Consider the following 17,546-nt stretch of genomic DNA (forward strand, 5'->3'; position numbering starts at 1 on the left):
GAGAAGACCCATGCAGACCTGGGGGGAACACTCAGACTCCACACACACAGCGGCCCGAGCCAGAAATCAACTTTTTTTCCCCCTCATCAACTTTATAACAAAACCTCATTATTCAAGGGCCTGCTATATAGGAGGTCACTGGTGGTAAAACAGGGCAAGCCGGAGAATGCAGAGCCCATGTGGGTCAACAGAAACTGTGCCTTACCTACCGGCTCATCTGCTCACCTCGTCCTTTCTCCCCCAACAAAGCTGCTCTGGACACAAGGCTCCTGGCACACTGCCAACCAGGCCTTCATGCCCAGATGTGGAAATCTCACTTCCCCAGTGTTGACATTCCACAGCACTCGCCCTTTATCCATCCTTCCACAGAGGCTTTTTTTTTTTTTTTTTTTTTTGAGACAGGGTCTCTGTCACCCAGGCTGGAGTGTGGTGGCACGATCATGGCTCACTGTAGCCTCGACCTCCACAGGCTCAAGCGATCCTCCCACCTCAGCCTGCGAAGTAGCTGAGACTACAAGCACCACCACACCTGGCTAATTTTGGTTTATTTATTTATTTTTTTAAGAGATGGGGTTTTGCCATGTGACTCAAGCTGGGCCTCCCAAAGTGCAGGGATCACAGGCGTGAACCACTGTGCCCAGCCCCCCTCCACACATTCTTTCAATAACTTCTTGTAAAATTTCTTAGTATTTACTCACTAAAGTGTCTAGGTATCTTCCAAAACAAGACATTTTTATTCTCCCAATTTTTTATTTATTAAAAAAAAATAGGGCCAGGCGCAGTGGCTCACACCTGTAATCCCAACACTTTGGGAGACTGAGGCAGGTGGATCACCTGAGGTCAGCAGTTTGAAACCAGCCTGGCCAACATGGTGAAACCCTGTCTCTACTAAAAATACAAAAAAAAAGTTAGCCAGGTGTGGTGGTGCGTGCCTTTAATCCCAGCTACTCGGGAGGCTGAGGCACGAGAATCGCTTGAACCCAGGAGGCAGAGGTTGCTGTGAGCCCAGATCATGCCATTGCACTCCAGCCTGGGTGACAGAGCAAAACTCTGTCTCAAAAAAATAAATAAATAATAACTTTTTTTTTTAACTCAACCATAATCTCATCATCTGAACACACCTAACTCCAGCGGTCAAATGCTCAGACCAAAAGCCATGGTATTATCTATGACTCCTCAGTGTCTCTCACACCCTCTTCCAGTTCATCAGGAAATCCTGTCAATTCTACCTTCAAAATATGCCCTGAATCTCCCCATTTCTCACACCTTCACCACTACCACCCCAATCTGAGTCGCATAATCTCCCCACAAAACTACTGCAGCTGTCTGCTGTAGCTGGACCGTCCTGCCCCCAGCCATCTCTACATAGTTACCACAGTTGTCGTTTTTAAATGTAAGATCATGTTATACCTCTCTGAAAAACCCTCCAGTGCCTCCCATTTCACTCAAAATAATGATCTCCCCTCCCATTAATCCTTGACGTCTTCTATGCCTGTTCCCCTGACTCACTCGGCCTCAGCTTCAACTGTCTCCCTGCTGTCCTGCGTTACATCCCAAGCCTACTTCGGTCTCAGGACCCTGGCACTGGTTGTACTCTCTGCCTGATACGTTCTTCCTCCAGATATGCACATGGATAATTTACCCACCTCCCTCAAGTCCTTGTTGGAATACCTTTTTTTTTTTCTTTTTTTTTTTTTCTTTTTTTTTTTTTTTTGAGACAGGGTCTCACTCTGTCACCCAGGCTGATGTGCAGTGGTGCAATCAGCTCACTGCAGCCTCAACCTCCCAGGCTCAAGTGATCCTTCCACCTCAGCCTCCCAAGTAGCTGGAACTACAGGTATGGGCCACCACACCTGGATAATTTTTGTATTTTCTGCAAAGATAGTGTTTTCCCATGTTGCCCAGGCCAATCTCGAACTCCTAATTCCTGGGACCAAATGATCTGCCCACCTCAGCCACCCAAAGTGCTGGGACTACAGGCATGAGCCACGGTGCCCACCAGAATATCATCTTCTAATTAAAATTCCAACTCCCCCACATTCCTTACCCTGATCATCTTTTATTTTTTTATAGCACCTATTTTGGAATATTCTAACATATTAACTAATTTACTCATGTGTTGTATTTATTGTTTATTCTCTGTCTCTACCACACTAGAATGTTAACTCCACTGGAACAGGTACTTTTACCTGTATCCCAAGCCCCTGGAATAGTGTCTGGCAGATAGTGGGCACCCAATAAATAGTTGTTGAATGAACTAAGTGATGAAACAGCAAAGTTCAACTCCCTAAGCTACGCTCCCAGGTGCCAGAGGCCCTGCTTCTCTGGGCTCCAAACCTGTGGTGGAGGACATCAGGAACTTTCCCCTAAGAAGTTTAACAAAGCCTTCTTAGATTAATAATCCTTCTGTGACAATATGTCTCACTACATATATTGGAAACTTTTTTCAAGGTGACTTAGATACAGACACTGAACAGACAAACCAATGAATAATTCCGTCTTGGTTGACAATTGGTTGGGACAAGTTCACATGCCAAGATGTCACTGAACCACAAGATCCTACAGTCACTGACAACTATTTCCTAAGATTCTCCCCACAAGGAAGTATTACAGTATAAGTATTGTTTATAGCAATCCCAGGCTTTGGGTCATAAAAAGTTGTTCTCTTTTCTTTTTCACAGGAACATTGATTGTCCTATGCCTGTTATCCGGCATTCTGAGTAACACACACATACTGGGATTGATTGAGTGGGAAGGCCACTTGACGCTATAGATATACTAGACACAAATCAGGGTAGCTCCTCGGCTGACATCCCCAGTGGCCCAGTCTCTGCTGTCCCCACACTTCCTCTAGTAATGGACCCTTCCCGCCCTCCCCAGCCACAAGACCTAGGCTTGGCCAACCAGAGATCTTCCCCGGGACTTTCCTAAGTGGTGCTGGCAGGAAAGAGCCTCCTTTCTCACAGGTTGTTAAGAAGAAGGATATAAAACAAAAGAGCCCATTAAAATAAGAACATAAATACACTAATGAATTAGTGAGTAAATGAATGAATGAATGAATGAATGAATGGATGTTTAAAACAAAGTGAATTCAGTCATGAATTGCTTAACAAAATGGATATTCTCTAAGAAATGCATCATTAGGCAATTTCATCATTGTGCCAACATCATAGTAGGCATTACACAAACATAGTTGGTATAGCCTACTACACACTTAGGTTATATGGTACAGGCCTATTATTCTTAGGCTACAAACCTGTAGAGCATGTTACTGTACTGAATACTGTAGGCAGTTGTAACACAATGGTTAAGTGTTTGTGTATCCAAACATAGAAAAGGAAGAGTAAAAATATCATATAAACGATTAAAAAAAAATACACCTGTGTAAGGTACTTACCACGAATGGAGCTTGCAGGATGGGAAGTTGCTCTGGGTGGAGCAGTGAGGGTGTGTGAACATGAAGGACATTACACTCCTGAAGACTTTATCAACACTGCACACTTAGGCTATACTAAATTTATGGAAATATTTTCTTCAATAATAAATTAACCTTATCTTACTATAACTATTTTACTTTATAAATCTTTAAATTAAAAACATTAAATTTGGCCAGGCGCGGTGACTCACGCCTGTAATCCCAACACTTTGGGAGGCCGAGGCAGGTGGATCATCTGAGGTCAGGAGTTCGAAACCAGTCTGACCAACATGGTGTAACCCCGTCTCTACTAAAAATACAAAAATTAGCTGGGCATGGTGTTGCATGCCTATAATCTCAGCTACTCCGGAGGCTGAGGCAGGAGAATTGCTTGAACCGAGGAGGTGGAAGTTGCAGTGTTCACCCGAGATTGCGCCATTGCACTCCAGCCTGGGCAAAAGAGTGAAACTCTGTCTTAAAAAATAAATAAATTGTATTTATTTAATTAATTTATTTATTTTTTTTTTTTTTGAGATGGAGTCTTTCTCTGTCACCCAGGCTGCAATGCAGTGGCCCGATCTCGGCTCATTGCAAGCTCCGCCTCCCGGATTCATGCCTTTCTTCTGCCTCAGCCTCCTCAGTAGCCGGGACTACAGGCGCCCGCCACCACACCTGGCTAATTTTTTGTATTTTTAATAGAGATGGGGTTCCACCATGTTAGCCAGGATGGTCTTGATCTCCTGGCCTCGTGATCTGCCTGCCTCGGCCTCCCAAAGTGCTAGGATTACAGGCGTGAGCCACCACACTTGGCCTAAATTAAAAATTTTTAACCTTTTGACCTTTTGTAATAACACTTAGCTTAAAATACAAACACACTGTACAGTAGTAAAAACATACTTTCTTTGTATTCTTATTCTATAAGTTTTATTCTATTTCTAAAATTTTTATTTTTTTTTACTTTTTAAACTTTTTTATTAAAAACTAAGACACAAACATATACATTAGCCTAGACCTACACAGGGTCAGGATCATCACTGTCACAGTCTTCCGCCTCCACATCTTGTTGCACTGGAAGATCTTCAGTGGCAATAACATGTATAGAGCTGCCATCTGCTATGATAACCATCCCTTCTTCTGAAATACTTCCTGAAGGACCTGCCTGAAGCTATTTTAGAACAAACTTATTTTTTGTAAATAGAAAGAGTACAGTCTTAAATAACAATGAAAACTATAGTATAGTAAATGCATAAACCAGTAATGTAGTCATTTATCATTACCAAGTATTATGTACTATGCATAACTGTAAGTGCTATACTTTTTTCATGACTAGCAGTGCAGCAGGTTTGTTTATACCAGGATCATCAGCACAAACATGTGAGTAATGTATTGTGCTATGACTTTATGGCATCTACAAAGTCACTAGGCAATAGGAATTTTTCAGTTCCATTATAATCTTATGGAATCACTGTCATATATGTAATCTGTCATTGGCAAGAAGTCATTATACAGCATATGACCGTGTATTTAATTAGAAGAAAAAACATAAATTTTGGAATCAGAAAAATCTCAGTTCTGACTCTCAATCTTACCACTTAATGTCTTTCAGTCTTGAGGAAAGAAATGTTAACTCCTCTCAATACCTCATAATTTCTCATTGTGAGAAAAAGACCTAACACAAACTGGCCTACGTACATGGGCCCTTCCCCTTAACACACTGGATTAACAACTGTGACTCAAAGCCTTTTATAGCCTTCTTGACATTGGGAAACGTACACATTAGAGTCTCATTGATCAGTCTGCAACTAAATGATTTGTGGATAACTAAAGTATATGACTAAAAAGATATTTTTACCAAAACTACTGCATTTGAAATAAGCTTTCAGAAATATTTTCGTATTTTTAAGGTATAAGGATTTTGGCAAATGAATCTGATAACTTCACACCAGTTTCATTGATTTTACGTGTTGTGAAACACTTGGCTCCTTTCTATATATAACATACAAAGACATAAGATATGCCAAGACTTAGTTATTCTATACACTAATAACAAAGTAATGTTAGAATTTTCTGCTGGATAAGAATTTGACAAAATTTTTTTAAATTGTGTTCCTTGGCCAGGTGCAGTGGCACACACCTGTAATCCCAGCATGTTGGGGAGTCGAGGTGGGCTGATCACCTGAGGTCAGGCATTCGAGACCAGCCTGGCCAAAATGGCGAAATCCCGTCTCTACCAAAAATACAAAAAAAAATTAGCTGGGTGTGGTGGCGCACCCTCATGCCTCAGCCTCCCGAGTAGCCATGTAATCCCAGCTACTCGGGAGGCTGAGGCAAGAGAATTGCTTGAGCCCCGGAAGCAGAGGTTGCCATGAGCCAAGATCGCACCACTGCACTCCAGCCTGGGCAACAGAATGAAACTCCATCTCAAAATTTAAAAAAAAGTGTTCCTTTTAAAATTTTGTTCCTTTATTTTATAAACTTCAGAACAACAGATTTGAATGAAAAAATAAGTTATTTTGCTTTTGTTATTTATTTTCATCAACATTTAAGATGAAAGCTCATTAGCACTCCAAAACAAAAAAGAAAGAGAATCAGAAGAAATAATAGAAATGTCCATCAGTTAAAAGTTTGGTTAAATAAATTACAGTAAATCTATAAAATGAAACACCAGGCAGTGGCTAAAGTGATTATGTGAATCTAATTTTATTGGCATTATAGTGTATTTCCAATGCAGGGGACAAAGTAGCATATGTGATACTGACCCCTTGATGTAAAATTACAGACTGTGTTTGTCTACTTCGTTCTCCTATGGCCTTCAGTCCTTCCTCTCTCTTAGCACTCAAAACCCTTTATTGTTATTCCTGAGTTAATTTTTAATGTCTCCTAGACTATAAGTTCCATGAGAGCAGGAATCTTATCTTTAGCCCCAGCACCTTGACCAGTGTCTGACACAATAAATAAAAGTCAATACAGAATTATTGAATGAATGGATAGTCTAATGAACTCAACTTGTCCTGGATGTTTCCTGATTCCTTTTCAAAGTGCTGACAAATCAACCATCTGATTATCTGTTCTGGAAGTTTGCCTAGGACTAACATCAAGCCTGAGGAACTTTCCATTTTCTATCTGTGAGTGTTTGCATCCTTATTCATTTTGATTTTCAGTTTGCACAGCCTCTCTTGTTAGATTGTCAGTCCTTCAAAGACAGGGACCATGTTTAGTTTGTTCTTTTTTTTTTTTTTCATATGATACCCAGGAAAATGTTCTGCTTAAAGTGGAGGTCTTTTCAGTGATTAACTGATTTGGCAAGTACAGCCTCCTAAGAGAATAAATTATCAGTTGGAGTTATTATAATTTAATGACAATCACAAACACTCCCTTTCACAGGCCAGGCACTGTGGTTGGAGCTGTATGTCAATTATCTTCTTGATATGAAACCAACTAAGTGGCCATCGACCAATGAGTGGATAAAGAAAATGTGGTAGAAATACACCATGGAATACTACTCAGCCATAACAAAAATGAAATAACGTCTTTTGCGCAAATTGGATGGAGCTGGAGGCCATTATTCCAAGTTAAGTAACTCAGGAATGGTAAACCAAATATCGTATGTTCTCCCTTATAAGTGAGAGCTGAGCTATGAGGACACAAAGACATACAGAATGATATAATGGACTTTAGAGGCTAGGGGTGGGGGAGGTTGGGAAGGGGGTGAGGGATAAAAGACTACATATTGGGTGCAGTGTACACTGCTCGAGTGACGAGTGCACTAAAATCTCAGAGTTCACCACCATAGAGTCCATCCGTGTAACCAAAAACCACTTGTACCCCAAAAGGTACTGAAATTTAAAAAATTTTTTTTTAAAAAGCATCTCCTTAATTCACAAATTCCTCTGAGGGTAGTACCACAAGTCCCATTTTACAGATGAGGCCCCTGAGGCTTCAGCAAGTCTCAGGGACTCACCACAGTCACTCAGCTAGTAAGAAAAGGAACAAAGACTGGAATTTTACCTAACTCCAAGGTCCATGTTCTTAATCACCTGTGACAATCCCCTCTCATATATCCAGCAGCTGATGAAGCCTTTCTCTCAGGAAACCAACTGGACGTAGACATGTCATGTCCGTCTTATATGCAATATGGTGAATCAGGAGGAGCCGTGAAAGGACGACTCACTAAGTTACTCTCCCAAATGTTTATGTTTGTTTAGACAGTGACCATCATGACCACCAGGGAAGATCACTTTCTGATTCTGCTGCCCTCGCCTCCTGGACAAAAGCAGAGCAGAGAAGCAGCATAAACCCTAGTTGGGGGCCTAAGAATGATCCCCAACTCTCCACTGCAAACCACCGGGATCAGGAAGCCTCCGGGTGATGCCCTCTCCCTCTTGTTTCGCTTTTTAAATAGGTAAGCTGCACAGAGCGAAGCACTGTTGCGTATTTCTGGACAGCTTATTTCTCTTGCAGAGGAAGACTGATATACACAACTAAAAGACACTAACATGGGAGAAGATTTGAGGGATTAGAAGGATGGTGAAGGCGTGGTTGTCCAAAATCCCCCTCTGAGGAGAGATGACTGATATCTGGCTGTCATTCCAAAAAGCTTCTGGTTGACAAATACTGTCTGGTATTTCCTTGCTGATTTCTTACCCTCACACCACAAGCCCTGATCTCTGTGGTCCACTGTGCAAATGCAAATTACCTGAATCAGGCTGCTGGTGACTCACCAACTCCCCTTTAAAGCAACATCGGGTTCAACGCAGTGACTGCTCAGTAGAAGCCATGGCTCGCAGACACTGCTTCTCCTACTGGTTACTGGTATGCTGGTTGGTGGTAACTGTGGCAGAAGGTAAGGGTTTTGCTTTTATTCTACTGTGGGTCCACTAATTAATAAGTTGTAGGAAAAGACAAAACTGGCTCCATGATTATACGTTCCCATAAATTGGAAATATTTACCTCAGCTTCCATCAGCCTGTGTGGTTAAAGAGAAGGAGGTTGGATTTTGTCACCTGAAGACCTTGGTCCTCGTCTCAGCAATATCTCTGTGACTTTAGACACACTTAACATCTCTGAGTATCAGACTCCTCATATGTGAAGTTATGGGGTTTGTAAGGACCAAATGAGCTATCATCTGTGAAAAACTCTTCAAGCTAAAAACGCTACACAAATACTAGTTATTATGGTTACAAAGCTAACAATTCCACTTTGAATTACAGCACTGTCCACTTTCTATCTCCAGCAGCATATTAATTTGCACATGGTGGGTATTTAGTCTTTGCTCATTGCTTTAATTAATCACATCTATTGAGCTGCATTTTGGTGCCACAGAGGTGAGCACAGGTTTCTTTCTTTAGGATTATATTAGATTCCATTTCTCAACTGTTCCTATTCTCTTTCTTTGTTCCCACTACAAAATGTGTCCTGAGCCTTAGAATTGGTTTGCAAACCCCTAGGAAAAGGAAATAAAAGGCTGGGGAAGGGATGAAAAGAGGGAAATACAAGGGGAGGAAATCTTGGGGAGCCTAGATCTAACTTTTCTTCAGTTTATTTTAATTCCAAAACTAGATGCTGTTTAGGGAAGATGGACCTAGGAGTCAAGCAGAGCCCTTCGCCCCTTTCACATGTCTTGGGGAGGGGGCTTTGCAGGGGCTCAGCCAAACCCTGCTCATCCCCAGACAGATTCCCTGTTCCCATCCCTCAGAGCTCACAATAGACAGGAGATGGGGAGAGACATAAGAGCTGGTTGTGGAATGCTCAGAAACCCCCTGATCCAACCTCTGCACACACTCTGGCAATCAGGGGACAGGGCATAGATTATGAACAAAACCTGCCCCCATATCCCAAGACAAGGCCCCCAAGCCTTACCTGCTAAAAGTGACATCTAAAAGAAGCATCATAAAACAAAACTAGCCACCTGCCACTTTCTCTGCAAAAAGTGAACCGCTCCTCAGGAGGCTTTGTAAACACATAGCTAAATAAGTTATAACGAGATTAGAGATTTATTTTATTCACATCTTAAAAACACCCACTGAGGCCGGGTGCAGTGGCTCACACCTGTAATCCCAGCATTTTGGGAGGCCGAGGCGGGCAGATCACCTGAGGTCGGAAGTTCGAGACCAGCCTGACCAACATGGAGAAACCTCATCTCTACAAAAAATACAAAATTAGCCAGGTGTGGTGGTGCATGCCTGTAATCCCAGCTACTCGGGAGGCTGAGGCAGGAGAATTGCTTGAACCCAGGAGGTGGAGGTTGCCATGAGCCAAGATCGTGCCATTGCACTCCAGCCTGGGGAACGAGAGTGAAACTCTGTCTCAAAAAACAAAACACCCATTGAAACATCAGATTTGATTTCCAAATTTGGCTCAATTTTCCCTACAATCCCTCGAAGTCCTTCAAATGTAGCTTCATTCTATCCCAGCAGCCCTGCTTCCAGTTCATCGCTCATTCACACACACCCTGGGTCTGCCCGACGAGGTCATGTGTGGATCTCCATACTCATCCCCTTCTCACTGATGCATGGCAGCAACCACAGCTGCTCCCTCCTCTTGCTTTCTTTCACCTCTGTTTGTTGCAATTCTGCTTTAAGGCACAACATTTAAATGCCACTATGATTTTGCCTTTACAAAGTCTTTGTTAAGACATAATTTTAAAATTGCAGTTTCTCTTTCTGACACCTTTGAATTCTTACAGCTATTTGTGCATCACCTACGGCACGTATGGCATCTGCTCTGTACTGCAGATCCCCGGCTTCATAGCATCTGCCCACTCTTTGAGCTCAGGCTCTTAATCTTAATCATCTCTGCATTTGCCAGAGCCCCTAATGTAGTAACCTGTACCTTGTAGAAACAACTTGATTCACAGCATAGAATTGAAAGAGGCCTGTCTGATACTTTCTGGGCTCCGATATTTTATCTGTGAAATTAGAGATTTGACCAAGATAGTCATTCTGTGAGTATACAAAATAAATTGAGTTTTGCAGTTATTGTGAGTAAATCAATCATAGAACTTATTCTTTCTGGCTCAAGTCTGAAAGCACATGAGAATTAGTTTTTAAGACTCCATGCGCCATGTAAGGGAAGAACTACACACTTAAACTTTAAGTAGAAAGCTGACTTCTCTTAAAATCAGTATAGTTCACTGCAAGCCAGCTTTGTCTGCCCAAATAACCACAGAGTATAGGTAATTATAAAAAAAAGGTCTTTCATCATTACCTTTTTTTAAAAAAGTACTTGTTTTTAACGTAGTTGTTGGTATGCTATGAATTTCATGTCTAGACTATAATAAACCACCTTAAAACTGATATTCAAATTCCAAGCAATATTTTGCCTTGTTTCTTCTATTATACTCTAATTTTTTGTTTGTTTGTTTGTTTGTTTGAGACAAAGTCTCCCTCTATCGCCCAGGCTGGAGTGTGCAGTGGCACCATCTCAGCTCACTGCAACCTCTGCCTCCTGGGTTCGAATGATTCTCCTGCCTCAGCCTCCAGAGTAGCTGGGGTTAAAAGTATCCGCCACCATGCCCGGCTAATTTTTGTATTTTTAGTAGAGACGAGGTTTCATCATGTTGGCCAGGCTGGTCTTGAACTCCTGAGCTTAAGTAATCTGCCTGGCTCGGCCTCCCAAAGTGCTGGGATTATAAGTGTGAGACACCACGCCCAGCCAATTTTTAATATAAATTATTATTGCAGATTTTCTGGGACTGAAATTAAATACTCACTGAACTCCACAAAAATATACAGAGAGGAACATTCAAGGTCGGACTGACCATTTAACTCATCAAGTATTTACTGAGCACCACTATAAGCCAGGGACTATTCTAGGTGCTGGAGACACCAGCAGTGACCAAGAGTCAACAGTCCCTGTCATTGGGGAGGTCCTATTCTAGTAACATGTGTCCCCAGTAGCCCTATCTTTAATGCACAAATTTTATGGGCCTAAGAAGATGGTGCTCAGGCTAACAGAATGTTTCCATAACATTCAAGATTAATAACTGTAGCTAACACTTATTAAGTGCGAACTGTACGTCCAGCAATGTTCTCAGCACTTTACACATTTTATTTCCGGTAACACTCACAAAGAGATGATGAGATGGGTAGTATTATTTTCTTCATTTTACAAAGGAGGAAAATGAGACTCAAAGAGGTTAAGGAATCTATGTTCACCCAGTTATTAAATGGCAGAGCTCAGGAAGCCTGGCTCTAGAGCCTATCCTTTTAAACACTTTGCTATTCTGTCTCTCAAAATGTTTTTAATCTGCATTTAAATATTTGACCTACTTTGGTCTTATTAAGCTTGCAGAAGAGCTCTCATCTTTGACATCCAGTGCCTTTGATAGCTTGTCAGTATGTTACATAAGGGGAAATATTTGCTTATTATTCAACACACTACTCCTGAGAAGTAGGAACTTGGTAACTTTGCAATTATAGAAACTGAGATTTCTCTCAAGCAATTCAATTGTACTGGAGGCACCGTGCTAGGGATGAGGAGGCAGCAGTCTACAAGACGGTCATGTAGATCTTTCAGTGGAGCAGGCATATAGCCACTGAGTAATAATCACACAGCTGATGAGTATGATGAAAGTGGACTCACAGGGTGCTAAGAAAGCATGTTGCAAAGGGTTTTAACCAAGCCTCTGGGTAGGAAAGGCCTCCCTGACAAAAAGAGAGAGAGAGAGAGAGAGACTTGAAATTGAATAGGAGTTAGCCACGCAAAGAGTGCTCCGGGCATCTGCAACCACCTTTTCAGAAGCCCAGGACAATTGATGGCTTTTGCCAAAGTGGCTTTTGGAGAGGGAAGGAGGCAGGGTTAGATTCCAATGGATTAAATAGGGGGAGAAATGGAATCAGTAGGTGTACAGACTTTAAAGAGAGAGGAGTAGGAACCAAAGAAGTTCATGGCAGATTACCTCAGCTTTCTCTCCGGAATATGAAGCTGATTAATCAACTTAGAAAGGTAGAGAGAGTTTCAAAGTAAATTCTTCAGATGAATGAAGAATGAAAATTTTGAGGGAAATTTGAGAAGACAGCAAAGGTTTAGAAGATAAGGAACAGAGAAGAACAAAGTTAAAAGAATTAATGAGCAGTGTTAGATCAGCTGAAGTCAGAGACCATAAATGGCATCAACCCACTTTCTCAGATGTGTGGCCCTAACTTTGTAAGATGTGACAGGTTCCCAAACCAATCACTATTGCTCCCACATTTTAGGACACTTGTGCTAGCTAACTAGCAACCTGATAGAATCACCATAGTTCTAGTTTGTTTCGAAGAATGTGGTTTTATGTGGTCCTGCCCACATTCCTGGGTAAGTGATTGAAGCAAGCTTATACCTTGATCTTGCACCCTTGAAAATTCCCAGAAAAAGAGAGCACTGAACACTACTGGACATCCCAGAGTCAGAGAAAACCTGCCTTGCAGGCTCTGAAACCCAACTGTTAGAGGAGGATTTAGAGAGTAGCTTCAGGTTTCTAGAAATGAGATGAGCACAAGAGGCAGGGGGTGGGTGGTTTTTAACGGCTGGAGCTCAGTTAACCTAGTGGCAGAGCTCAAGGCCTCTTTAAGCCTGAGCTGACAGCAAAATGTCAAGATGGGGCTTAAAATAGAGGCTAGCTTGGCCGGGCGTGGTGGCCATGCCTGTCAACCCAGCACTTTGGGAGGCCGAGGTGGGCGGATCACGAGGTCAGGAGATCGAGACCAGCCTGGCTAACACGGTGAAACCCCGTCTCTACTAAAAATATTTTTAAAAAAAGAATTAGCCAGGCCTAGGTGGCGGGCGCCTGTAGTCCCAGCTACTCGGGAGGCTGAGGCAGGAGAATGGCGTGAACCCGGGAGGCGGAGCTTGCAGTGAGCCAAGATCGTGCCATTGCACTCCAGCCTGGGCAACAGAGCAAAACTCCATCTCAAAAAAAAAAAAAAAAAAACAAGACTAGCTTCTCTCCTAGCGACTAGATTCTTGACAGAATGTCTTCTTCCTGTAAGGTTCAGAACTTACCAGAAAAAAAGCCACTAATGTGGGATTTGGTCGTTTTCTGTAGTTTAAAGTGTCTCAATCTAGTTTCAGTTTTAGAATTTCAATGTACCCTGAGCAGCTGTGGGAGAAGGGGTTGGTATTTTGTTCAAGGAACAGACACCCATTCAAGCAAGCTAGCTTTAGAAACAAGTAGAGCTGGAGGTGGATTGATTATTATGATATCTCCAAGAAACTTAAGAATAGCTAGGTCTCCCTGAAAAGCCAAAAACTGGCCGGCCGTGGTGGCTCACGCCTATAATACCAGCACTTTGTGCTGTAGGCAAGTGGATCACTTGAGGTCAGGAGTTCGAGACCAGCCTGGCCAACATGGCAAAACCCTATCTCTACTAAAAATACAAAAATTAGCTAGGCGTGGTGGCGGGCGCCTGTAATCCCAGCTACTCAAGAGGCTGAGGCAGGAGAATCACTTGAACCCAGGAGGTGGAGGCTGCAGTGAGCCGAGATCGCACCACTGCACTCAAGCCTGGGCAACAGATGGAGACTCCGTCAAAAAAAAAAAAAAAAAAAACACTAAGGCTGCTACTCCCAACATCACTCTGTTACCACAGGGCTTCTGGTCTCTTCCTCTGTCCCAGAAGGCTTCCCTATTTTGCTGCTTCTATGTGCAGGCTGGCTTCTCTGCATTCTCAACATTCCACAGGACAAAACCTGACACTCCAGCCCGTGCCCCACACCTTCCACTGACGTCTTCCACTGTGGCTCAGTTCTTAAGTGAGAATCTGATTGGTCACTGACCAGACAATGAATGAGTTGAGTGTCTATCAGTGGTCCAATCAGCCATAGCCAGAAGGTGTGTAGGACTGACAACTGACATTTCCAGGGTTCATCGATGAAACAGAATATGTATGAGGGACTGTGGACATAGGCAAATAACAAGCATATCCAATACAGCCAAGAAATCTGAATTCAACTGTCCCAAACGAGAGGGGAATCTAGTCCTTCATAAGTGCCTCAGCACTCTCAACTTCCTGTGGGAAGTTCTTTTTTTTTTTTTTTTTTTTGAGACGGAGTTTTGCTCTTGTTGTCCAGGCTGGAGTGCAATGGCGCAATCTCGGCTCACTGCAACCTCCGCCTCCCAGGTTCAAGCAATTCTCCTGCCTCAACCTCCCAAGTAGCTGGGATTACAGGCATGCGCCACCACGCCAGGCTAATTTTTGTATTTTTAGTAGAGACGGGGTTTCTCCATGTTGGTCAGGCTGGTCTCGAACTCCTGACCTCAGGTGATCCGCCCACCTCAGCCTCCCAAAGTGCTGGGATTACGGGGGAAGTTCATTTTATCCTCATTCACACTGGCAGCCCTTTCCAGGCTGTATATGCAAGCCTCTAAGGGAGTGAAGGAACAATTTTCCAAAGAAAAGATTACTTTTTTGTAGCCAATTTGATTCAATGATACAGCCAAGGAAGACTATGACACTTGGGTTTGATCCAAATTTCTTCTCAAAAAATAATTGTATCCTGGTTCTCAGTGCTATTTCTCCTGCTGCTTGTAGATGGCCCCTCCCTTCCCCTAGGAAATTATTTCACTGCTTGGGCAGTTGAAGCAGAACTTTTGAACAGTTATTTTTATTTTCTTAACATTAATTAAGTTCTTTTTTTCAGCTGAATTTTCTTTATTTAGTTATATTTTACATGCAATAAAATCCACACTTTTTTTTTTTTTTTTTTTTTTGAGACAGAGTCTCGCTCTGTCAGCCAGGCTGGTGTGCAGTGGCACGATCTTTGGCTCACTGCAAGCTCTGCCTCCCGGGTTCACGCCATTGTCCTGCCTCAGCCTCCCGAGTAGCTGGGACTACAGGCGCCCGCCACCACGCCCGGCTAATTTTTTTGTATTTTTAGTAGAGACGGGGTTTCACCATGTTAGCCAGGATGGTCTCGAACTCCTGACCTCGTGATCTGCCAGCCTCGGCCTCCCAAAGTTCTGGGATTACAGGTGTGAGCCACAGTGCCCGGCCAAAATCCACACATCTTAAAGGTAAGGCTTGATTACATTTTACATATGGGTACATATAAATGTGTGTATGTGTATAAACATATGTATGTACATATATATGTGTTTATATAAAAATTATATATGTGTGTGTACACCTGTGTGTGTATACATATAGATAGATAGATAACCATATCTATGTACCAACCACCCAGATCAAGATATGAAACATTTCTAAAGAGTGGTCCCTGGCTACACTTTCTGCTAAAAAATACCTATCCTTTCCCGAAGCTGAATTATTATTTTGACTTTTTTTAACTATAGATTAGTTTTGCTTGTTTTTGAACTTCATATAAAGGGAGTTGTACAGTATGTACACTTCTGTGTCTAACTTCTATTGCTCAACATTCATGGGATGTATCCATGTTGTGGGTATTAGTAGTTCTTCCTTTTCATCGCTGAGTACTATTTCATTGTATGAATATACACAGTTTCTTCATGCATTCTTCTGTTGATGGACACTTAGATTGTTTCCATTTAGGCTATTATGAATAAGGCTACTGTGAACACCCCTGAACAAGTCTTTTTATAGACATAAACATTCATTTCTCTTGGGTAAATTCCCCACAGTGGAAATGCTGGGTCATCTGGTGTGTCTGTGTTTCACTTCATTGAACGTTGGCAGTTCTTTCAAATATACATTGAGATTTCTCTAATTATCTCTTCCCATCTTTCTCCTCTGCCACCACTCTAAACCACTCTTTGGCTTCTGTTACCAGAACTGTTTCCTGACTTGTGTTTTCCTCTCCACAGGACAAGAAGAGGTATTTACCCCTCCTGGAGACTCACAAAATAACGCAGACGCTACCGACTGCCAGATCTTTACACTCACCCCTCCACCCGCCCCGAGGAGTCCGGTCACAAGGGTCCAGCCCATCACAAACACACCCAGGTGTCCCTTCCATTTTTTTCCACGAAGGCCCAGAATCCATTTTCGGTTTCCAAACAGACCTTTCCTCCCTTCAAGGTGTAACCACCGTTTTCCATTCCAGCCATTTTATTGGCCACACCGTCACCTTACTTATAGATATTTCCCCAGAAGAAGACTCCAGAGAGGAAGCTCATCTGAGGAAAGCTGAGAGGGAAGAGAAACCCAAACATACTGAAGCAAAAGAAGCCTATCCTTCAGAAAAAAGCAACAAAAAGATTTCTGTTTTATCTTTCGAAACTAAAACTATTGGATTTGAAGATTAAGTATCCTAAACACCACTGACTAGAAACTGTTCTCTTTGTCAGCAGTGAAGATATTGGATCATAGGTTATTGATGTTTGCAAAATTGAACAATAACCACGTTATTTTTATCCTCAACCTCTTATGGTCACGGGATATTTATGCAAATAAAATCTTTAAATGGGTGGCTCTAGTAATTCCTATCCATACTAAGATGCTGAAAGAATCCATCTCCTCCTCTAAATTAAACAGGATTTAAATAAATTGAGATCATTATAAACCACATGAAGACACTGATGACACCATTTTTATACTCACTGGAAAACGTACAGAGCAAGGTCCATTGACAAAGTAAATTTTAAAAGAAATTATAAAGCTTAAAGCAATTAAAAAGTTATGAGGAGTCTGACTGTAGATAACACTTTAAAGATATAAACTCTCTTGTCTAACCCAAATAATTATTATTATTGTTATTTTCTTGGAGACAGAGTTTCACTCTTGTTGCCCAGGCTGGAGTGTAGTGGTGCTATCTCGGCTCACTGCAACCTCTGCCTCCCGGGTTCAAGCAATTCTCCTGCCTCAGCCTCCCAAGTAGCTGGGATTATAGGCACCCGCTACCACGCCTGGCCAATTTTTTGTATTTTTAGTAGAGATGGGGTTTCACCATGTTGGCCAGGCTGGTCTCGAACTCCTGACCTCAGGTGATCCACCCACCTCGGCCTCCCAGAGTGCTGGGATTACAGGTGGAAGCCACTGCGCCCAGCCCCAAATAATTACTTTTAAACTATAGTATCTAAATTTACTTTAATGTTGACTTCAACTGATGCAAATTAATTTGATAATTTTCTCACTGTTTCCCGTTATCATTACATAGATGCTGGCTAAAATGATATACTTCCTCTCAAACTTTTAACGTAATTCCAGGTTCAAAAAGCCTGATTAAACTGCTACAA

At 42.2% G+C, this 17,546-nt stretch overlaps 1 protein-coding gene across 1 annotated transcript; it reads left to right on the plus strand.

Annotated features, from left to right (window-relative positions):
• Positions 1 to 6,660: 6,660 nt before the first annotated feature.
• Positions 6,661 to 17,095, plus strand: ODAPH (odontogenesis associated phosphoprotein). Its single transcript, XM_024246203.2, is given in 4 exon segments — positions 6,661 to 8,258; positions 8,626 to 8,669; positions 16,176 to 16,533; positions 16,536 to 17,095. Coding segments are annotated over 4 exon segments (528 nt in total). The 5' UTR covers positions 6,661 to 8,191; the 3' UTR covers positions 16,595 to 17,095.
• Positions 17,096 to 17,546: the final 451 nt, after the last annotated feature.

The sequence above is a fragment of the Pongo abelii genome, chromosome 3, assembly GCF_028885655.2.
Source record: "Pongo abelii isolate AG06213 chromosome 3, NHGRI_mPonAbe1-v2.0_pri, whole genome shotgun sequence".
Taxonomy (NCBI): Eukaryota; Metazoa; Chordata; class Mammalia; order Primates; family Hominidae; genus Pongo; species Pongo abelii.